Source organism: Delphinus delphis, chromosome 11 (assembly GCF_949987515.2).
Source record: "Delphinus delphis chromosome 11, mDelDel1.2, whole genome shotgun sequence".
Lineage (NCBI taxonomy): Eukaryota > Metazoa > Chordata > Mammalia > Artiodactyla > Delphinidae > Delphinus > Delphinus delphis.
In genome coordinates this window covers 94,223,802-94,247,491 of record NC_082693.1, presented here as the reverse complement: position 1 = coordinate 94,247,491, position 23,690 = coordinate 94,223,802, and the positions used below count along the sequence as shown (strand labels likewise).

The 23,690-nt window shown below is 39.1% G+C and overlaps 1 protein-coding gene across 1 annotated transcript in view; it reads left to right on the top strand.

The window, feature by feature from the left end:
• The window catches only part of MRTFA (myocardin related transcription factor A), a 199,854-nt gene that overhangs the window by 50,673 nt on the left and 125,491 nt on the right, over nt 1–23,690 (top strand). Inside the window, exon 3 of the mRNA XM_060025712.1 lies at nt 11,672–11,767. Within this exon, the coding sequence (XP_059881695.1) occupies nt 11,672–11,767 (96 nt within the window). The remainder of the gene's footprint in view (nt 1–11,671; nt 11,768–23,690) is intronic.

Here is a 23,690-nt window from a genome sequence, read left to right as displayed (position 1 = left end):
TACTACCAGTTGTTAACAAGGCTGTGGGGAAGAGAAACCCTAATACACTGTAGAAGGATGTGTAATTTTTGGCAAGATTTTGTGAAGTTGAAAATAAATATATCCTATGAACCAGCAGTTAAAGGGATATATAACTCTACAGAGTTACATATGCAAAAGGAAACATGTACAAGCATTTTTATTTCAGTCAAATTTGTAATAGGAAAAATTTAGAAACAAATTATCCAACTACAGAGGAATGGATAATAAAGCAGTAGTATTTTAATGCAATTTATTATTGTTATACAGTCAGAACGACAAACCAGGTTCACCTGAGTCTACATATATAAATCCTGGAAACATTTTGTGGAGAAAAAAAGAAAGCAAGTTACAAAAAGTTAAATGTGATACCACTTGATTGTTAAAAACAAAATAAAATAATCTGTGTTGTCTGTGGATCCATACATATGCTGCAAATTTATTTTTAAAAAAGATGGATTAGGGGCTTCCCTGGTGGCACAGTGGTGAAGAATCCGCCTGCCAGTGCAGGGGACACGGGTTCGAGCCCTGGTCCTGGAGGATCCCACATGCTGCGGAGCAACTAAGCCCATGTGCCACAACTACTGAGGCTGTGCTCTAGAGCCCGCGTGCCACAACTACTGAAGCCTGCACGCCTAGAGCCTGTGCTCTGCAACAAGAGAAGCCACCGCAATGAGAAGCCCGTGCACCGCAATGAAGAGTAGCCCCCGCTCACCGCAACTAGAGAAAGCCTGCGTGCAGCAACAAAGACCCAACGCAGCCAAAATAAATAAATTAATTAATTAAAAAAATATGGATTAGAAGAAGATGTATTAATTTCAGCAGGATTGTTACTTTTTTTTTTTTAAAGTGTTAGAAATTTTATTAAAGTTAACATTCCACAAGATCATACTCATACAGATCAAACTGCAAAAGATTCCAGGCATACAAACTATCATCTGTTAATGTGCCATCTTTCTTCTCCAAATGTCAAAAATGTTCTTAATGATACAAAGTCTCTAGAAAGTCAAATTCACTGTCCATTTGTGCTGGGTAAGAAACCTATATCTTCATTCATTTCATGAAATCCATGTTAAAAGAACCCTGTCTTGGTTGTATATTATCACAGCACTCTTGTATTAATCCATTTTTCTCAATTGCCCATAGTGGACTGCCATCTTGATTTCTCAGTAGTAGGGTCCATTTGAGACTCTTCAAGCTGACTGGGTGTAAATAAATTCTTCCACCAACATCTATTTTCGTTGTACTGGCCCCTTAGATAATTCAGCCTCATGATTCATATTTTTGCTATATAAAATACAGACTATCGCAAAGATTTCCTTTATCCTCAAGGATAAAATTCCACGGTCTCAGTCTTCAAAATGGCATACCTCAAATAAGAGCTGTATTTGTTCAGAACCATCATCAACCAAATATAATTTTAATCTTGTAAGTTACCAGGACAGAAAGGGGCTCTTCTCGCGCAGTCCCCTTCAGGCTCCCGCCCGCGGTCACCGCCGCCGCCCCTTTCCCGGCGGGGCCGGTCCCGGCAACAGGGTCCCCGCGCCCCCAGCCCCGGGCCCCGCGGCGCTTCCCGCCCGGACCAGGATTGTTACTTTTGACGGGGCAGAGCACACAGTGGAATGAGCAGGGAAACCAAGTTACCTCCAGTTTTCTATTTCATAAAAAATTCTGGGGCTTCCCTGGTGGCACAGTGGTTAAGAGTCCGCGTGCCGATGCAGGGGACACGGGTTCGTGCCCCGGTCTGGGAAGATCCCACATGCCGCGGCGCGGCTGTGCCTGTGAGCCATGGCTGCTGAGCCTGCACCTCCGGAGCCTGTACTCCTCAATGGGAGAGGCCACAACAGTGAGAGGCTGGCGTACAGCAAAAAAAAATTCTGAAGCCAATACAGCAGTATGTTATAATTGTTATATTTGAGTTTGTTATATTACACTTTTCTGTATTTTAAATTCTTTCACAACTAAAAATAAAAAATAAAAGTGAAAAATATCATACAGCATTGGTTTAAAAAAAAATCTGTCAGCCTACACATTTTTCCTCAAATGTTTTCTTATTTATATTCATAGAAATGATTCATCCTAATGGTCATGAACATTAGTTTTTGAAGAAGTGCAGAAATTGTAAGTGCTATGGGTTATTTCATATTTTTATTTTAAAATCCTCATATCCATATTTTGATATTTTTTTCCTTGATTGAAATATGCTTGATCAACACTGTAGCATTATACAATAGCACATTAGTTATTGGCATGGTTGAGTTCTTATAAAATGTGCACGGGTTTTTATGTTTTATAGTTAGGACTTAGCTTTTCATCTATGACAGCACCTGTGTGTTTTAGTAGTGGTGTGAGAATGCTGCTTAGGAAGGGTCACAGGGCTCCCTTCAGATGTTCTTTCACACACTTTGAGTCTAAGGAAGGCTGTCAACTAGTATGATATTGGCAGGCACTAATGACATTAATGACTTCAAAGTTTATTTGTTATTAATATTATTATTTTTTATAAACATTTACTGTATATAATAAGAAAGTGTAAATCACCAGATGGAAGTGTACTTCTGAACTCTTTAGAGTAGAACTTTTTGCAACTGAACAATGGAGTGGGGGGATAGATGATGATAATTATTTTAGCTGCTCATCTTAAACAAACCTTAGAGAAATAGCACAAGATATGCATGCCTTTATGAGACTCGAGAATTCCTCAGTTTTTATCTTTTAAGTAGCAGACTTGGCTCTGGATAGTCTCCCTAACAATAACAGTTTCCTTCCTGTCATTCTTAGAGGTAAGGATGTGACTAGGATCTCTTCTGTTTAGTATAGAAAATGTTCCCTTCCTAGTTTCACTTTTTTCCAAGAAATGATTGAGTTTTTATATTTTAGAATGAGTTTTCAAGTTAGACTTTCCCCTGCAGCAATTTTGTGTTTTTTAAAATTGAGGTGTAATTGACATATAACATTACATTAGTTTCAGGTGCACAGCATAATGATTCGATATCTGTATATATTGTGAAATGAACACCTCAGTAAGTCTAGTTAACATCTGTCACCACACATAGTTACAGATTTTTTTTCTTGTGATGAGAACTTTTAAGATTTACTCTCTTAGTGACTTTCAAATATGCAGCACAGTATTAACTACAGTCACCATTGCTGTACATTACATCCCTTGACTTATTTCTTTTATAACTGGAAGTTTGTACTTTTTGACTCCCTTTACCCATTTTGCTCACCCTTTCACCCCACTTCTGGCACTTGCCAACCTGTTCTTTGTATCTGTAAGCTCGCTTTTTTGTTTTGTTCTGTTTTTTAAAGATTCCACATGTAAGTGAGATCATATGGTATTTGTCTTTCTCTCTCTGACTTATTTCACTTAGCATAATGCCCTCAGGGTCCATCCATGTTGTCACAAATGGCAAGATTTCATTCTTTTTTATGGCTGAGTAATATTCCATTGTATATTTTTACCACATTTTCTTTATCCACTCATCCATTTATGGACACTTAGGTGTTTCCATGTCTTGGCTATTGCAAAAATTGCTGCAGTGAACGTGAGGGTGTATGTATCTTTTCAAGTTAGTGTTTTTGTTTTCTTTGGATAAATACCCAGAAATGGAATTGCTGGATCATATGTTCTGCTTTTAATTTTTAGGGGAACCTCCATACTGTTTTCCACAGTGGCTGCACCAATTTACATTCCCACCAGCAGAGCACTAGGGTTCTCTTTTCTCCACATCTTCACCAGTACCTGTTATTTCTTAATTTTTTGATGATGGGCATTCTGACAGGTGTGAGGTGATGTCTCATTGTGGATTTGATTTGCATTTCCCTGATAATTAGTGATGTTGAGCATCTTTTCAGGTACTTGTTGGCCATCTATATGTCTTCTTTGGAATAATGTCTATTCCAATAACGCCCTTTTTTTAATCAGTTTTTTTTTGCCTTTTTTTTTTACTATTGAGTTGAATGAGTTCTTTATATATTTTGAATATTAACTCCTTATCAGAGATGTGATTTGCAGTCATTTTCTCCCATTCAGTAGGTTGCCTTTTCAATTTGTTGGTAGTCTCCTTTGCTTTGCAGAAAGAAGCTTTTTATTGATAGTTTTGGTGTAGTTCCACTTACTTATTTTTGCTTTTGTTGTCTTTGCTTTTGGTGTCAAATCCAAAAATGTAATTGCCAAAGCCAGTGTCACGGAGCTTACCGCCTTGTGTTTTCTTCTCGGAGTTTTATGGTTTCAGGTCTTACATTCAAGTCTTTAATACATTTTGAGTTGATTTTTGTGTTTGGTGTAAGGTGGTGGCCCAGTTTAATTCTTTTGCATGTGGCTGTCCAGTTTTCACAGCAGCATTTACTCCAGAGACTGTCCTTTCCCCATTGTACATTCTTGGCTCCTTTAGGGCAGCGTTTTTTTGAGCTGGGGTATGTGGGTGGGGGAGAGTAGTGCTATTGAAAAGATCATGAACTCTGAGGAATTTTTCAGGACAGTAATTTAAAGAGATCAGATTTAGATTCAGCAGGAATGGTTTTCTCTGTCTCTGCTCTTTTCTTTTCTGCATAGCTTTTGAAGGCATTTCAGTACTCTAGAGATACTTAGAAGTGTTTACATAAATATGCCATGTTTGGGGCCAAGGTGGTGTTTTATTTATTTTGCTGCATTTGGTCATTATCAACTAAAATGGTTAATGTCTACTGTATACACAACATTGTTTAAAGATGTCCTCTCCCCCACTCCAAAATGAGGTCCTTCAAGTTAGAAACACACTCATGTCAGGAATGTTTGGGCTTCTCATCTGTAGTCTTCTGTTTCATTAATTATCTTAATGGTGACAGAAAACAAACTACTTTAGTTAAATGTTATATTGGAGTTTTTTCCCAGTAGACATTTTTGTATTTTTAAAGATACACTTAACACATTGAAAGTAGGGATCTCGTCGTGTGCAAAGAAAATTTGTGTAATTTCCCCAAACTCCATTTTTGGAATTATTTGACATTTAAGCCAAAACCTGACTTGGAAACATAGTTTTTCTAGGGCATTACAGATTTCTACCATCATTTAGAATCTCTTGGATTGTCCCATTGAAAGGTGGGAAAAGTAAGTTTATGGTATAAGTGGAAAACTTTTATGCCATAAAAGGTGTATCAGGGGCTTCCCTGGTGGCGCAGTGGTTTGAGAGTCCGCCTGCCGATGCAGGGGACATGGGTTTGTGCCCTGGTCCGGGAAGATCCCACATGTCGCGGAGTGGTTGGGCCCGTGAGCCATGGCCGCTGAGGAAGAGTGAGAGGCCGGCGTACCGCAAAAACAAAACAAAACAAACAAACAAACAAAAACAAAAGGTCTATCAGCATTCACCCAAGAGTTACTGAAATCAGTAACTTATCAAAGAGCACCTTGTTCTTTTTTTTTTTAATTTACTTCTATTGTTGCCAGAATGCTATTTAAGAATGCTACCAAAGAATATCACTGGAGTATATTTAAATGAGAGAAATTGCTTAAAAATAGTATTTGTTGAGTTCTTACTCTGTGTCAGCATTGTTATAAGTGTTTCTCATATATTATCTCATTTATCTTTGGGGTAACTCTGTGAGCATCATTATTATCTCCATAAGGATTACTAGCCTAAGGTCACACAGCCTAGTAAATGGTAGTGTAGACATGTAAAATCAGGCCCTTTGACTAAAATACTCATGTTCTTTATCACCATATTGGTTTAATAAAGTCACCATAGATTGTTTATATCAACCGAATTTCAAGTGGTTGAGCTATAGAGATGCCTGCAAAGCAAATACGTTGAAAGATTGGACTATTTTTAAATAATATTTTTTCAGTTCAAAATTTACCCTAAAGTGAATATATTTTTTTGTGAAAAATATTTGAACATGTCTCAATATTTTGTATCTAAATCTAGAACTTTGACTTATATAGGTCTATATTAGGTAGCTAATTAAACTATTCCACCTATTTATTGAGCAGTTGAACGTCTTCTATACAAGGCCCTGTACTAGCTGTTGGGAACAAAATGGAGAAGGGAGTTAACATTTATTGTACACTTGTTATATTTCGGTTGGTCTTTAGGTCTTCATCTCATTAATCCATACAGTAACCCTGTTAGGTAGGTGTTATCCTCATTTTATAGCACAGAAGACTGAGGCATAGAGAATTGAAGCTCTTGTAACCTAAATGGCAGCTCTAGAATTGGAACCTAAGTCTACCTGACAAAAAAAATCCATGCTCCTTTTCTGACTCACTGTGCTGCCTTGTGTGTGAATATGTGTTCCCTGTTTCTAAGAGATTATAGTCTAGTCCAAGGGTTCGCAAGATGGACTGCTGGGGGTCCCTGATTCACTTTCAAAACTGTCTTTGTAATAATACTAAGATATTATTTCTCATTTCACTGTGTTGATATTTGCATTGACGTTGTAAAAGCAATGGTGGGTAAGACTGCTGGCATCTTAGCATGAATTGAGGGAGTGGCACCAACTGTACTCAGAGTTGTTGTATTTTTTTTTTTTAACCACTGTGCACTTACAGGGAAAGAAAAAAGTAGTTTCACTTTACAAATGTCCTTGATGAAGCCGTATGACTTTTTATTTTATTAATTTTGGACCCTCTAGTGTATATACCTTTTTTAAAAAATTGAGACATAAATCACACATAAAATTCACCTTTTAAAAGTGCACAATTCCTTGGTTTTTAGTATATTTACAAGGTTGTACAACTATTGCCAGTATCCAATTCTAGAACATCTTTATCACCCCCAAAAGAAACCCTTTTTTTTTTTTTTTCTTTCGGTATGCGGGCCTCTCACTGTTGTGGCCTCTCCCGTTGCGGAGCACAGGCTCCGGATGCGCAGGCTCAGCGGCCATGGCTCACGGGCCCAGCCGCTCCGCGACATGTGGGATCTTCCTGGACCCGGGCACGAACCCATGTACCCTGCATCGGCAGGTGGCTTCTCAACCACTGCGCCACCAGGGAAGCCCAAAAGTTTATATTTTTAACTCTTACACTTAGGTCTTTGATCCACTTTGAGTTAATGTTTATAAATGGTGTTGAAGTAGGGGTCCATCTTCATTCTTTTTATGTGGATATCCAGTTGTCCCAGCACCATTTGTTGAAAAGATTATTCTTTCCCTCCTTGAACTGTCTTGGCATTAATTGTTCATCAGTTTGATCCAGTTAAATTTGGACTGGGGTAATTTTTTAGGCCCAGTCTTTGTGGTTTGTTCTGACCCCAGAAGAGGCTCTTCTTTGCTGTCTCTTGCCCTGGTTCTTACTAGTGAGTTACCTGGCCTGTGGTTTAGTTTGTTGCTCCTGATTAAGGAGCTACTTTTCAAGAACCTCCTTAGGCCTGAATTTCTCTACAGTCTGTCTCAAATAAAGCCAGTTTCTTTGGGGAGAGCTTTGGAGCTTTCTTTTCTTATGGACTACTTCACCCTCTGGACAGAATCTCTGAGTCATTACTCTGGATGTTGACCAGGGTGGTAGCTTTTTGTCTAATTGTCTTGTCTCTCCTGGCATGGAACCTTTGCCCTGTGAATTGGGGAGAATACGGTCTGGACCCCAGGATTCTTGGATGGCTGCATCTTGGATACAGCCTCTGTCCTATGGATGGGGGCTGGGTGGAGGAAGAGGCCCATTATCTCCTGGTCCCACTCACCAGGAATTTAGCCTTTTCAGTGGAGTTGTAGAAGATGAGAAATCGTGGTGACCTCCTCCTTCTGGTGATTGGTTGGGAGCTGAGGAGAGAAGGAGTGCCTTCTTAGTCACACCCACCTGGAGCGAAGCTCCAATCAAGCTAACTGCGGAGTAGTGGATTGTGGCTCAGATGCCACAGATGTTCACTGTTAGCACGTTTTAGTAGATTCTCTTGAATAAATACTTCTTTATTTGCTGTATGGCTCTAGGACCATTTCCAGAGAATTAATTTTTCTTTTTAGTAGTTTTCACCAGCTTTGCTTATTTTCCAGGGAAGTTTGTCCTTGGAGCCTCTCATGCTGAGATCCCAGAAGTGGAAATCCGTAATTTACACTCTGGTTGGGATTAATATCAACTTAATTTCAATAGTATACAACAATTTTGCTCCTATATAGTTCTGTTCCCCCCTCCCTTTTGCTGTTAATGTCGCAAATAACAACCCAGATTTATAATTCTTACTTTATGCAGTTGTCTTCAGACAGGAGAAAAAAGAGAAACAAAAATGCATTTATATTGTCTTTTTTGTTTACCTATATAGTTGTCTTTATCTGTGCTCTTTATTTCTTCATGTGGATTTGAGTTACTCTCTAGTGTTTTCTCATTTCAAACTGGAGGACTCCTTTTAGCATTTATTGTAAAGGCAGGTCTACTAGCAACAAATTCTCTCAATTTTGTTTTTCTCAGAATGTCTTAATTTTTCCTTCATTTTTGAAGGATAGTTTTGCTTGATATAGAATCCTTGGTTATTTGAATTGAATATCTCTTGTACATGATGAGTCACTTTTTCTTTCTGCTTTCAGGATTTTCTTTTCTTCTTTCTGTATTTTGAATATGATGTGTCTAGATGTGAATCTCTTTTAGCTTACCCTCCGTGGAGTTCATTGACCTTGTTGAATGTGTAGATTAATGATTTTCATCATATTTAAGAAATTTTCAGCCATTATTTCTTCAAATATTCTTTCTGCCCTTTTTCCCCTCTTCTGGGCCTCCCATTATGCATATGTTGGTAAACTTGATGGTGTTTCATAGGTCTCAAGGGACATTATCATTTTTCTTTATTGTTTTTTTCTTTCATTTCCTCAGATTGGATAACTTCAAGTTCACTGATTTTTTTTTTTTTCTTCTGCCTGGTCAAATCTGCTTGAAACCCTCTGGTGAATATTTCATTTCAGTTATTCTGCTTTTTCAGAATTTCTGTTTGGTTCTTTTTTATAATTTCTAGCTTTTTACTGATATTTTCGATTTGGTGAGACATTATTCTCACACTTTCCTTTAGTTTGTAGGTATGGTTTCCTTTAGCTCTTTGAACATATCTGAAACAGCTGATTTAAGATCTTTGTAATAGGTATAACTCCGGGCTTCCTCAGGGATAGTTTCTTTTGCTACCCTCAGCATGTATTTTCTACTTTATAATTTGAAATGACTGTTCAAGCTCCAGCCATACAATCTGTATTCCAGCCATCAGGAAGGAGGAGGAGCTGAAGACATGCTTATTCCCTTTGTACTTCCTAGAAGTTCTATATGATACTTTTGCTTATAGCCTGTTGGCCAGAATGTTATCCTATCATTACACCTAGTTTCAAGGGAGGCTGGGAATTGTAGTCATTAATCTGGGTTGCCATTTGCCTGAGTCTTTTATTACTGAGAAAGAAGAGAAGAATGGATTGGGGGTTATAATTAGGATTTTGGTTTTTTAACTGTAGTCTGCTCCTTTGGTTATTCTAATATATATGCCTACCCTTCTTTTCACATATACAACACATTCACCTCATCCCTAGAGAGACTACCCCAATGTTTCATTACTGCATTCAACACAAAGCCCAGGATGTCTTGAGTAATGTGCAGTCTTCTCTGGTAGGAATGGTTCAGGGCTTATAAACTAAAAGACAAGGTAACTGCCCCCGAGACAATTAGTATACAATAGGTGTAATAGAAATAGGATGATAGCAATAAAAAATTACCGCCTGGAAAATTTCTATCTTTTTATTGATATTCTTTATTTGGTGAGACATGATTCTCATGCTCCCTCTAGTTTTTTAGACGTGGTTTCCTTAGACATGGTTTCCGAAAAGGGGAGACTTGGTAAACATATAAAAGTCTCTGGCCCATAGCAATTATTAAATGCTACTGCGTAGGAAATCTGAAGACTTTCTGTCCTGACAGAGGAATACATTTCTGGATTAAGCATTATTTTTAAGCCTGATGACTCTGGTCTTTTCTTACTTGGATCTGTGCCTTGCCTATCTCCACCCCATCTTAATTTAATGGCAGTCACAGTGAGGCTATCTGAAACAGTTGGCTTGTGTGAGAAGGCAACCCTAAGCACCCCTCCCCACTGCTCCCCCCAACCCCTGTCCGCTTTGTTTTGGCAATTGGGTTCATAGCCTTTATATGGGCAGAGCTCCAGTCCTATCTCTGTTTGGCAGCCACTACTTTAAATATTTATTTATTTATTTATTTATTTATTTAGCTAGCTAGCTAGCTAGCTAGCTGCACTGGGTCTTAGTTGCGGCGTGCGGGATCTTCGCTGCGGTGTGTGGGATCTTTAGTTGTGGCATGTGGGATCTAGCTCCCCGACCAGGGATAGAACCTGGGGCCCCCTGCATTGGGAGCACGGAGTCTTAACCGCTGGACCACCAGGGAAGTCCCTGGCAGCCACTACCTTTAACTGCACCATTTTGGAATACAGAGTGGTTCGCTCTTTCTACCCTATAAGGCTCCAAAGTAAGAGGCTTCTAGTGAACTTAGATTGCAGGCCACAGGAAAGAGTACACCTTCCTTAGCAAGGATATGTTCCTTTTTATCTTTTCTTATTGACTGACTAGCTCTAGTCTGAGGTTTACCTCTCTGATATAATTTTGTCGAAAGTTGCAAGAAGCAGCCAATACATACAACATTCTGAATCTTTCCCACTATTTCCCTTAAAGCTATAGCATTCCAATATAATCAGGCAGTGCTTTTTAAAAAAAATAGTTATTGGGGCTTCCCTGGTGGCGCAGTGGTTGAGAGTCCACCTGCCAATGCAGGGATCACGGGTTCGTGCCCCGGTCTGGGAAGATCCCACATGCCGTGGAGCGGCTGGGCCCTTGAGCCATGGCCGCTGAGCCTGTGCATCCGGAGCCTGTGCTCTGCAACGGGAGAGGCCGCAACAGTGAGAGGCCCACGTATGGCAAAAAAAAAAAAAAAAAAAATAGTTATTTATTTGGTTGTACTGGGTCTTAGTTGTAGCAGGCGGGCTCTTTAGTTGTGGCTCGTGGGCTCCTTAGTTGTGGCTCGTGAGCTCCTTAGTTGTGGCTCATGGGCTCCTTAGTTGCAGCTCGCCAGCTCCTTAGTTGCAGCACATGGGCTCCTCAGTTGCGGCATGTGATCTCTTAGTTTTGGCATGCATGTGGGATCTAGTCCCCTGACCAGGGATTGAACCCAGGCCCCCTGCATTGGGAGTGCGGAGTCTTATCCACTGTGCCACCAGGGAAGTCCCCAGGCAGTGCTTTAATGAGATGTTTTGCCGTCTTTAGTATCTGAAGGCTCACCAGAAATGTTATAATCTTTCTTATGAAACATTCTGTTCCTGGCACCAAATTCTGTATTAGGATTATGTTCAACCATTTGTGATTCCAAAAAAGTAAAATAATAGTGGTTTTAAACATGATATAAGTTTACTTTCTTCTTACGTAAAAGAAGTCCAGAGATAGGTAACCCAGGGCTAGTGTGGTGCTCCACAGTGTCAAGGAACCAGCTTCTATTTTTGTTGCCTTGCCATTCTCAGCATGTGGCTTCTTCCTCATAGTCTGAGATGGCTACTTGCATTCCAGCACCTCATCCATATTCCAGGCAGCAGGAAGGAGGAGGGTCCAAAGAATAGTGTACTCAGTTCCTTTAAGGACATTTCCTGGAAATCACACTTAATACTTTTACAGGCATACCTCGTTTTATTACGCTTTGCTTTGTGGTGCTTCACAGATGCTGCATTTCTCAGAAATTGAAGGTTTGTGGCAACCCTGCATTGAGCAAGTCTATTGGTGCCATTTTTCCAACATGTCTCTGTATCACGTTTTGGTAATTATCGCAGTATTTCAAACTTTTCATTATTATATTTATTATGATGATTTGTGATTGATGATCCTCGATGTTACCACTATGACTTGCTGAAGACTCAGATGATGGTAAGCATTTTTTAGCAATAAACTAATTTAAATTAAGGCATATATATTGTTTCTTTAAGACGTAATACTATTGCACGCTTAATAGATTATAGTATAGTGGAGACGTAACTTGTATCCACTGGGAAACCAAAAAATTTGTGTGACTCGCTTTATTGTGATATTCGCTTTATTGCAGTGGTCTGGAACCCAACCTGCAATAGCTTCGAGGTATGGTTGTATTCATGTCCCATTGGCTCGAACTCATGGCCACATCTGGCTACAGGAGAGGCTGGGAAATGCAATCTGCATTCTGGCAGGCACTTAGCTAAAGTTCAGGTGTTCTATTAGTTTCGGCATGCATGTGGGATCTAGTCCCCTGAAGAGGAGAAAGTGGATATTGGGCAAAACCTCCAGTGCTTCCCATAGTGATCCAGGTGAGGTTCTTTTGCTTTCTGCTTATTGGTCGTCTCTGGTATTTAAAAACACTCCTAATTCTCTTTCTGTTGTATTCTCTCTTTCATATCATCTAAAACTTCCCAGTTACTACATTCGGATGCTTTCATTTCTTTTAGATATAGATCACGAGTGTGCTTCCTTTCTCCTTCATTGATTTAGAACCTTTGCATTTTAAGATATGCCACCAAGACATTAGAATATTTCCATGCTGGTGTGCACTTACCTTTTTCTTTCTTTCTTTCTTTTTTTTTTTTGCTATACACATCATGCTTATTGACTGCACAGATGCCTACAAAATGCACTGCGCTAACTGCTGACTGCTACTGTGTGTCTTAGCATTTTATAAATTCTACAGTCACTGCTCTTAGATGTAGCTGTAAAGTGGAGATTCCTGCAGTGCTTTGGAGAACACTTTTGCTGTATTTTATATTTGTTTGGGAAGTGGATTTCTTTGTCTGTACTCTCTCTTCCCTCTTTATTTCAAAGCTTTAAATATAATTGTACTGAAGTTAAAATCATATTTACTGATGTCTGTTATATTTTATTCCATCAGAACTTCTCAGCATCTCTTTTTAGAATATTACTTGGCTAAGAGTAATACTATTTGAAGCAAGAGGCTGTCAGAAGGGAAGAATAGTGGAACATGACTTAGGAGCTGTTTTTATTTATTATTATTTTTTTTTGCGGTACGCGGTCCTCTCACTGCTGTGGCCTCTCCTGTTGTGGAGCACAGGCTCCGGACCCACAGGCCCAGCGGCCATGGCTCACGGGCCCAGCCGCTCCGTGGCATGTGGGATCTTCCCAGACTGGGGCACGAGCCCGTGTCCCCTGCATCGGCAGGCGGACTCTCAACCACTGCGCCACCAGGGAAGCCCCCAGAGGTTCTGCCTTGATTGAAGCCTTTAATGACCATGAGCAACTGAAAATGCATTTTTAAACACGAACTCTGCACTGTTTACTGTGAAGGTAATGTGAAGAGAAAGTGCTTTTGTATGGTAACTAATCTTGTCAGAATAGATTCATTTAATCAATGAGTTAGCTTTTATAGTTAAAGTGTAATCAGAAGGATAATTGATGAGAATGCTGGTGGTGTTTCATCTCAAATGCTTCAGTGCTGTCATAGATTGTACATTGTCCTGAGGGTTCCTCACTGTAGCACCAGTAGGTGACTAGGAGCCATAGCCTAGCCTCTTCTCCTTGACCCATATTGAAGATTCTAGTCTTCAGTATACTTTTTCTGTAGCAGAAAAACCCAAATGAACTTTTGGGCCAACCCAATATTTGTGTTTGCTGTATTCCTACAAAATTGTGACAGTTTCTGGATTTTTTTCCTTCTTTTTATGGCAAAATATTTCATTCTCAGTGTTTTGAAATATTTGATCAAGAATTTAGGAAAGTATTCATGACTCCTTTTATAAAGAGGGAACATATTCTTAAGATATGGGGAGAGAGCTCATTGGGAAACCTAAGGATGTGAGGCTCTGGCACTGGAAAATAGTGCTTCTCTTCAAACACTCCATTGTAGTGTGGAAACAAAGCACAATACTGTAAACGTCTTCCATTTCCCCCAACTGCTGCCTGTCTTCATCATAGGTGAGTTTTGTCTCAACAAGTTTTTCATTCCAAAGGTAGTATGTTCAAAAATAACTAGTCTTTTTCATATTATTCATACCTGAACAGCATCACTAGGGCACATTTTCTATACTGTGGCCTGGCAACATTTCAGGTTGTCCTGGCTTATTAATGGAGTGTAAGGTTTTAGTGTCAGAGTGGAAACGACAGAAAAATTCCTAACTTGAAAATTGTCTTATGATGGATTATGTAATTTTGTAGGTGAATACACAAATATGTTCAGATCATATTTAAATTTATTCAGGTCTTTTATACATAGCATGTGGACTGCTGAACATCCGTCATTCTTTCTCTTAGAGAAGAAATTTCTTTTTTTAAAATTAATTAATCTATTTATTGGCTGCGTTGGGTCTTCGTTGCTACGCGGGCTTTGTCTAGTTGCGGCAGGCGGGGGCTACTCTTCATTGCAGTGTGCAGTCTTATTGCGGTGGCTTCTCTTGTGGAGCAAGGGTTCTAGGGCGCACAGGCTTCAGTAGTTGTGATGCAGGTGCTCAGTAGTTGTGGCTCACGGGCTTAGTTGCTCCATGGCATGTAGGATCTTCCCGGGTCAGGGATTGAACCCATGTCCCCTGCATTGACAGGCGGATTCTTAACCACTGCGTCACCAGGGAAGTCCCGAGAGAAGAATTTCTAAAAGGCAGATAGAATTCCACAGTTAAAAATTGGAACATATTTGAACACCACAGAAAAGGGATCAGGAATCATAAGGAAAGCATATCTGTAGTGTTTGTGGGCATGAATATAGTTTAAGGAATGTAATGAAGTCATGTTGCCAAAATAGTGCTTTAAATCTTAAGCAGCCTTTTCTTGAGGAGCAGGGAATTGGAGATAGGGATTTAGGCAAATTGTCAAATTTCTCTTAAATGTTTGCAACAAAATGCCACCTTGTAGTTAAACTTTCTATACTTTTCAGGATACCTTCTCATAAAACCCTTTAAGATAACATGACAGAGAGTAACAATTTTTATTCAGAGTGACTTGCCCAGGGTCATATCACCAAACTCAGTGATTTAAGATACTGATATAGGTCACATAGCTTTTCCCCAAAGCAACATTATTGTAATTGTTACTGGGGGCCAGGCAGAATGGTAAATTATACCAAACTCAAAAGTCAGGCAGCAGGCTAAGGTGAACAATTTCCCCTACAGTCTATTCTCTACACAGCTGCCAAAGTGATCTTTAACAACATGTGTCAGATCATATCACTCCATTGCTTAAAACCTCCCAGGGGCATCTAGTTTTTCCTAAAATGTATTTCTCCCCTCCTGTTCTGCTCTCTGCCCAGGCTGGTCTTTCATTTCCTTGAAGATGTCAAGCTCATTCCCACCTCATGGTCTTTGAACTTGTACATGGTTTCCTCTGCATGGCTGGCTGTTGCTTGTCAAATTCTGGTAACATCAGATTGTGTAGTGGTTAGAGACATGGGCTCTGAAAGCTGATTCTCTGTGTTCCAGTTATTTAACCTCTCAGTGCCTTCGTTTCCTCACCTGTAAAAAATTGGATAAGTAAATACCTGTTAGTGTTGTGAAGGTTGAATACACACACATACAGTGCCTCACACAGAGTAAGTGCTCATTAAGTGTTGGCTGTTATAAAAGTCTCAGCTCAGAAATCACCTCCTCAATGAGACCTTTTTTTTTTTTTTTTTTTTGCGGTACGCGAGCCTCTCACTGTTGTGGCCTTTCTCGTTGCGGAGCACAGGCTCTGGACGTGCAGGCTCAGCGGCCATGGCTCACGGGCCCAGCCGCTGCGCGGCCTGCGGGATCCTCCCAGACTGGGGCACGAACCCGTGTCCCCTGCATTGGCAGGCGGACTCTCAACCACTGCGCCACCAGGGAAGCCCAATGAGACCTTTTTTGAACATTTAAATTAACCTTCCTCCACCCCCCCCCATAATACTTAACAGTTACCTGAAATTATTGTGTATTTATTTACTTTTATTTTTGTGTCTCTCTCACTATAACGTAAGCTCCATGAAAGCAGGAATATTTTCTGTGTCTTGCATTTCCAGTTCCTAGAACAGTGCCTGCTCAATATATATTTGTTGAGTGAATTAATGGAAGCCAGATCCACCCCAGAAGGTCTTCTTAGGTGACATTAAGACTGATAAGCAGTTTGTGTCACTCAGTTAAAGGTGTTCCCATGTGTACCCAACACCATTAAGTTATGTTCTAAGCTATGGGTATCTGGCAGGGGCTCGTAGAGAGTGGTGTGGAGAGGTAATACAAAGAAAAGGAGTTGAGCCTGCAGATAAAATACGTATCTTACTTTTCTTTATTTTAAATGTTTTTATTTATTTCTCCTGCTTCCAGCTGGTAAGTTCATGTCCTTTTATATAAGCCCTTAAGCTTACTTGTGTCTTTAAGTTTAGGGACAGCTGGTTGCCCCTCAGCATTATAAAGTTACAGCTTTATTGAGCTTCTTCTAAAATAGTGTGAGTAGAAAGTACCGATATGTAATTAGATACTCAGCTGTATATGATAATTTTAGGAGTCAGAGGGATGCTCTAAAACCAAAGTAGGCAATCTGAGACTAGGAATTCCTGAGTTATCAACAGAGTCAGGTATGATAGCAATTTCTCATTCCCTTATATCTATACCTCTGCCTTTTCCTCTTACTAATACTATCACTACGCTTTTTGTTTTGTTTTCTTCCTATTCTTGTATTCCTTTTTGTTTCTATCCTTCTACTTTCATGTCCATATTTTCCTTCTTATGTATATGATGGAAACTCAAATGATGTTTCTATTATTTGGCTTTGGCTCCTGCACCCAGTACCCAGAATCAGATTGGTCATCCTCTCAGATAAATGTCCTCCTCCTTTCTTGTCTGCTTCTTTTAGTAGAATCACCGTTCTATCGGTCACTCTGGCTTAAAACCATGGAGTCATCTTGACACCTCCCTTTCCTCAGCCCCACAACCAAATACAAACATGTCCTATCACTTATAAATTCTGTCTCATTCATTCAGCATGAACTCAGCAAAGAGGAGAGTTTCTGCTCTGTGTCAGGTATGACTCCATGTTGTGTGTGACAGTTCCCATCTTTCTACATTTGCTACCCAAATTCAGGATCTCAGTAAATTATACTTTGCCTAGTGAAAGTAGCTTCGTAACTTTTTTCCCAACCTCATATTCCTTTTTTCCAATCCCGTATTTATTGTACTGCCTGATTAATTCTCTAAAACATGGTTTGACCATGTTATTCCCTACTTCTTTTTTAAAAAAAATTTTTATTTTATGTTGGACTATAGTTGATTTACAATGTTGTGTTATGTTCCCTACTTCTTAGAGTGAAACTCAGCTTGCTGTTCCAGTCATATCTCGTATATTGTACAAGTACAGTCTTGTACTTGATTGCCCTTTTAGAACATACTCCACACTTTCTCACATCCATGTTTTTGTTCGTGCTGTTCTGTCTCCTGGAAGAATATAAGCTCCCTGAGGGCAGGAACTTTGTTTTATTCACTGTAGTATCCTGTAGCACCCAGAACAGTACCTGGCATGTAGTAGTTACTCAGTAGATATTTATCGAAAGAATGAATGAGAAGTAAGTGAATCTTGTCAATACTACCTATTTAAAAAAATTTTATTGACATATATAGTTGATTTACAATGTTGTGTTAATTTCTGCTGTACAGCAGAGTGACTCAGTTATGTATATCCTTTTTCGTATTCTTTTCCATTATGGTTATCACAGGTTATCGACTATAGTTCCCTGTGCTCTATAGTAGGACCTTGTTTATCCATCCTGTATCTAATAGTTTGCATCTGCTAATCGCAAGCTCCCCACCCTTCCCTCCCCCACACCCCCTTCCCCTTGGCAACCACAAGTCTGTTCTCTGTGTCTGTGAGCCTGTTTCTGTTTTGTAATACTATCTATTTTTTATGACTCTTCCCAAACATTAATATTACCTCTCTTAGGAAGCCTTTTCTGATCTTCTGTGTATTTCTATTTAAACATAAATACCTACCTGTGACAGAACCATTTTCCCTCTTTTTTTTTCTGTATCAGTGCTGGCTTTGATTGTGTATGTCATGTGGTTGCCATGAGATTAATATAGTCAGTAAATGAACAAATGTTTGTTCTTGTTCTGCGTCAAGTATGATATCTAGGTACTTGAGTCAAAAGGACAGTAGAATGGAATTCCTTTCCTCAGTGAACTTAACTGCCTAGTGGAGGATCAATCCATTTTAATAGTAGTAAAAGTAAGCAGTGAGAAGCAAGCCTGGGATCTTATGGAAGCATAGCCTTTTGGAAGGGGTTGGATAATAGGGAGAAGGGGGTAGGTTGGGGAAGAAGAGGCAGTTCTAGACTGTCACAAGTAGAAAGCAACATATGGTGGGAGCAGTGGGTGCTTAAAGGGGAGTGTGAGAAATGAAGCAGGTACTCTGAAGGGCCTTGTACTGTTGGTATTGAAGAGGCAGTACTATATTGTTACCTTTTATCTGTTTTGTTGGGATAAGAGGAAAAACTTGGATGACTGATTCCCTGTAGAATGATCAGGAGGCGCTGAAACCCTGAAGTGAGCAAAAGCTGTAGCTCCATGGAACTTTCTGAAAAAAATTACTTGGGAGGTAAGATTTTTGTTACGTGGAATGCCTTCCTACTTGATTGATAGTCTATATAAGCAATTCCAATTTGAAAATAAGTTTTTTCCTGAGAATTTGAAAGCATACTCTATTATGTCAGTTTCTAATGTTGATGTTAGGAAATCTGATGTCATTCATTGTATCTCACAGTGTTGTGGGCCAGGGATTTGGGTGGGGCTTAGCTTGGGGGTTCTTCTGCTCCACATGGTGTTTATTAACTTGGGTCCACATGGTGGCATTCAGCAAGTGACTGGGCGTGCCTGGGGGGTGTCCAGGAGTATACAGGCCTGACACCTTGGTGGGGATGTCTGGAAGGCTAGTCTTAGCTAGATCCCTTTTCTTTTCAGTGTAGTCTTGAGACCTCTTCTTATGGTCTCTCCGTCAGAGCAGTTGGACTTCGGGGAGTACAGCGCTCCCAAAGATCAAGGTAAAAGCTGCCAGTCTCCTTAAATTCTAGACCTGGAACTGGCATAGCATCATTTTCACTGTACTGCATTGTTAAGGGAGTCACAGCCCAGCTCAGATTCAAGAGGAGGGGAAATAGACCTCACCTGCCAATGGGAGAAGTGTCAGGGAATTTGCAGTCATCTTTAATCTGCCATACCACTCTTCATGTGCTTTCTGTTGTTTTGAGTTAGATTATATTTTCCTGTTTCTTGTACTCCTTGGTTTTGGATGACTTCTAAGATGAAGAGGGAGCAGAAAGGCCTTTTCTTTGCCATCTGTAGTAGCCTGAGTAGTTTTTAAGACATCTGAAGATAATGGGGATGGTGGTAACAGAGATAAGGGCAGCTAGCTAGCCAAGGCTAGGTGTTTTCCTCACCTTTCACTGTAGGATCTAGGGCAGTACCTAGTACATAGTTAGCTCTCAGAAAATACTTGTTCTCAAATTCCTTTGTGTCAAATTTTATATATATATATATATATATATATATATATATATCTGCTTAGACAGTAAGAGTTTTAAAGATTTTGGTTTATCTGTTGAAGATAAATCAAGGAAAATAAGAGTAAAAATCTGTACAGTTAAAAAAAGATTCATTAATTGATTAAAAAACACTTTTTATACAGAGAAATATTTTTCAAAAGAGTAATATCATTTGGTTGTATGAAACTCTTTGTCATGGGTCATAATAAAAAATCATGTTAGTATATACTTTTTTAGAGTTATCAGCTGTCTGCCTGAGCTCTTCCATTTCTCTAACACATTTTGTGCTATTGCGTCTAGTTAATGTGCTGCTCGGCACCAGCAGAAGGCATGCAGCCCAAAAAGGGGGTGGGGTGGAGAAAAGATGAGGGGGAATCAAGCCAGCAAGAGAGGGAAACAGATGGGTTGTGGGAGATGACCCTGCCCCCATGTTGTTTTTGTTCTGGCTGCTACAGATCGTATGTGAATCAGCAGCCAAAAGATTGGAGTTGGTGATCCTATGATGAAAAAGAAAGTTTGATTTTGGACTCAGTAGAATTATAAATTTACAACACTAAAACATGATGCAGATTTTCTCTTTTGGTTATTTTAATTATCTTTCCTTTGAGACATGTCAGAAAGTATTTTGAGATATAACTCTTTAATTTTTCTAAATAATATATGTATAATCTGAGATGACTGTTACTCTTTTAGCTTTTCTTTTTCATGCAAGTTTTACAGTAAATAAAACTTTAGGCATATTTAGGAACTGGTAGAGGAGACTTAATCCATGATGGCGATTCCTCAACATTTTTGGATCTTGTCTCTAGATGGTCAGAGTTTACTAGGACTTTCTCCTGTGGGCTATTTAAAAATGAGTAGAAAGTCGTATGTTTGCTAGAGAAATAAATCTTCCCAATGTATATATTTCATGCTAAATATTCTCTCTTTTCTTTTGTTAGTGCTTATGCTTGACTTTTGTTTGGCTTATTTTCTAAGGTCAAGATTAAGGAAACCTTGCTTTATGTCTCACCAAGTCTTCACTTTGTCCTATGGAAGAATCTTATTTAAAAAAAAATTTTTTTTAAACATTATAAGAAAAAAAACATTATAAGAATGTTAGCAAACGTACACCAATATAGAGAGAATAATAGTATAATGAATCTCCATATACCCAGTATTCAGCTTCAACAGTTACCAGTGTTCTGTCTCTCTTGTTTCATCTGTTCCTCCTGCCCCTTACAATTTTTTATGGAAGAATTTTATTGTAATACCATTTAATGTTAGCATTTTGAAAGGCTATATCCTGAAACTTTTGAAATCTTTAAATTAAATACTACTGTAGCATATAATTTGCCCAGTAAAAATGTTTGGTAAACTTTATAGGTATGTAAAATTTTAAAATGACCTCTTCAAGCCCTTAATGATCCTATAAATATGGAACTTAATCAGTTACTAAGCTATTAAAATAAGTTCTGAATGGAACACTCAGTAAAACAGTTTTTCAAATTGCTTTTTCTTTCATTCCAGGCAGTGGCAGGCACAGTCATGGTCCAGGTCACTACGGAATTTAATATTCCTTTCTTTAATCTATTAAAAATGTATGAGTTCTGAAAAAGATCACTTTTTAAACGTCTTCATTTTTTCTTTGTGCCTAGCACTTGACTTGGGTTGACTTTCTTTTAGGGCTCATAGTGCACATTTTCTTTTAAAAAAAATCATTTTTTTTAGAAGTACTGGTTATGTGCATTAAGTACATACCAGAATTACAGACGCATGCAGTTTAACTTCAGACTTCATTAGAGAAATCATGACATCATGTGATGGATGGATCTTTATTGTCTTTTAGGAGCAGTAACACATGTGAATGTCAGATCTCCAAATCTCAGCAATAATAATAATTTTCTAATTCAAAGTAATAGGAGGAAGGTTGTTCTGAATTACTGAAAAGTAAATTAAGGGACACTTTAAAGAATAGACAGTTTATTCTTTCAATTGAGCTCAATGAATGAGTTAGTTTAGTAAATTATTTCTTAAGCAGAGATCTTGCCAAGCCATTAAAAAATTATTGTGGTAAAAAACATATACTAAAGTTACCATCTTAATCATTTTTAAGTGTATAGCTCACTAGTGTTAAGTATATTCACATTGTTGTACAACAGATCTCTAGAACTTTTTCATCTTGCAAAGCTAAAACTCTATGTCCAGTAAACACTACTGCCAGGCCATTTTTTTAAAAATTTTATTTATTTATTTATTTTTGGCTGTGTTGGGTCTTCGTTTCTGTGCGTGGGCTTTCTCTAGTTGTGGCGAGCGGGGGCCACTCTTCATCGCGGTACGCGGGCCTCTCACCGTCGCGGCCTCTCTTGTTGCGGAGCACAAGCTCCAGATGCGCAGGCTCAGTAGTTGTGGCTCACGGGCCTAGTTGCTCCACGGCATGTAGGATCTTCCCAGACCAGGGCTCGAACCCGTGTCCCCTGCATTGGCAGGCAGATTCTGAACCACTGCACCACCAGGGAAGCCCTGCCAGGCCATTTTTAATGGAAATGCGAAATATACATTTACATATTAACGTTGACTGTGTTATGTGCTAGTCTCTTTTGTAATCGTGTAAAGACTTATGCATTATGAGGCAGTATTTTAGTTTTTCTCTTAATCTGGTAAACACTATAAAATTGGTGGCACTCTTTTATCCTACCCCTCCCTCAAGTAGCATAAAATATTTCTTAATCTCATACTTCATTATGGTATCACAGGTATCAGTGAAGTCTGAAATAATGGGATTTTGCTGTTTGGTTAAGGATTTTTTACATGAAACTATGATTCTACCCGAGCAAATTGGAGTACTTAAGTGGAATGATGTTTGCTGGTTCCTATCCTGACTTCCAAACGTTATATTTAATTTTTCTGTATTTTTTCATACAGTCTTCTTGTATTGTTCAGATTTTCCTCAAGACTTGCCTGTCTTGGTCCCCAGACAGTCTTTAAATATCTTTCATTTGCTTCTGTCTTTTTCAGACAGGCATTTACCAAGTGGCTGTTAATATGCAAATACTATTTGCAGGGTCTGTCTACTGTATACACACACAGTTGCTACCATCTCAGTTAGATTTCTCCATTTTCTAATGAGAGGTATGAACTCATATAATCTATAATGATTTAACAACTTTTTTTTCCAGTTTTATTGAGATGTAATTGATATATAGTACTGTATAAGTTTAAGGTGTAAGTAGTGACTTGACTTAATCTATATTGTGAAATGTTTACCACAATAAGTTTTGTTAACAGTCATCATCTCATATAAATACAAAAACATTTTTTTTTCCTTGTGATGAGAACTCTTAGGATTTACTCTCTTAACAGCTTTCAGATATACCATGTAGCAGTGTTTACTTATCTTATAATTGGAAGTTTGTATCTTTTGGCAACCATCATCCAATTCCTCCACCTCTCACCCCAACGACTGGTAACTACAAGTCTGATCTCTTTTTTTTATGAGGTTTTTAAAATTTATTTATTTATTATTTTTGGCTGTGTTGGGTCTTTGTTGCTGTGCCCGGGTTTCTCCCTAGTTGTGGCGAGCGGGGGCTCGCTACTCCTCATTGCGGTGGCTTCTCTTGTTGCGGAGCACGGGCTCTAGGCACGCGAGCTCAGTGGTTTTGGCTTGTGGGCTCTAGAGCGCAGGCTCAGTAGTTACGGCGCATGGGCTTAGTTGCTCCACGGCATGTGGGATTTTCCCGGACCAGGGCTCGAACCCGTGTCCCCTGCATTGGCAGGCGGATTCTTAACCACTGCACTACCAGGGAAGCCCCCATGAGTTTGTTTTTATTTTTCTGTTTGTTTTTTAGATTCCACATAAGTGAGATCATACAGTATTTGTCTTTTTCTGTCTTATTTATTTCACGTAGCATAATGCCCTCAAGGTCTGTCCATGTTTTTGCAAATGACAGTATTTCCTTCCGTTTTGTAGCTGAATAATATTCCATTGTATATTAACAGCTGTTTATTGAAAACCTGTAACTGTATGTGAAGCTACTTTTCCTAGGTCTTAAGACGGAAGTTTTTGTTTTTTTTAATGAATTTATTTATTTTTATTTTACTTATTTTTGGCTGCATTGGGTCTTCATTGCCGTGCATGGGATTTCTCTAGTTGCGGTGAGCGGGGGCTACTCTTCGTTGCAGTGCGTGGGCTTCTCAATGCGGTGGCTTCTCTTGTTGCGGAGCACGGGCTTTAGGCGTGTGGGCTCCGTAG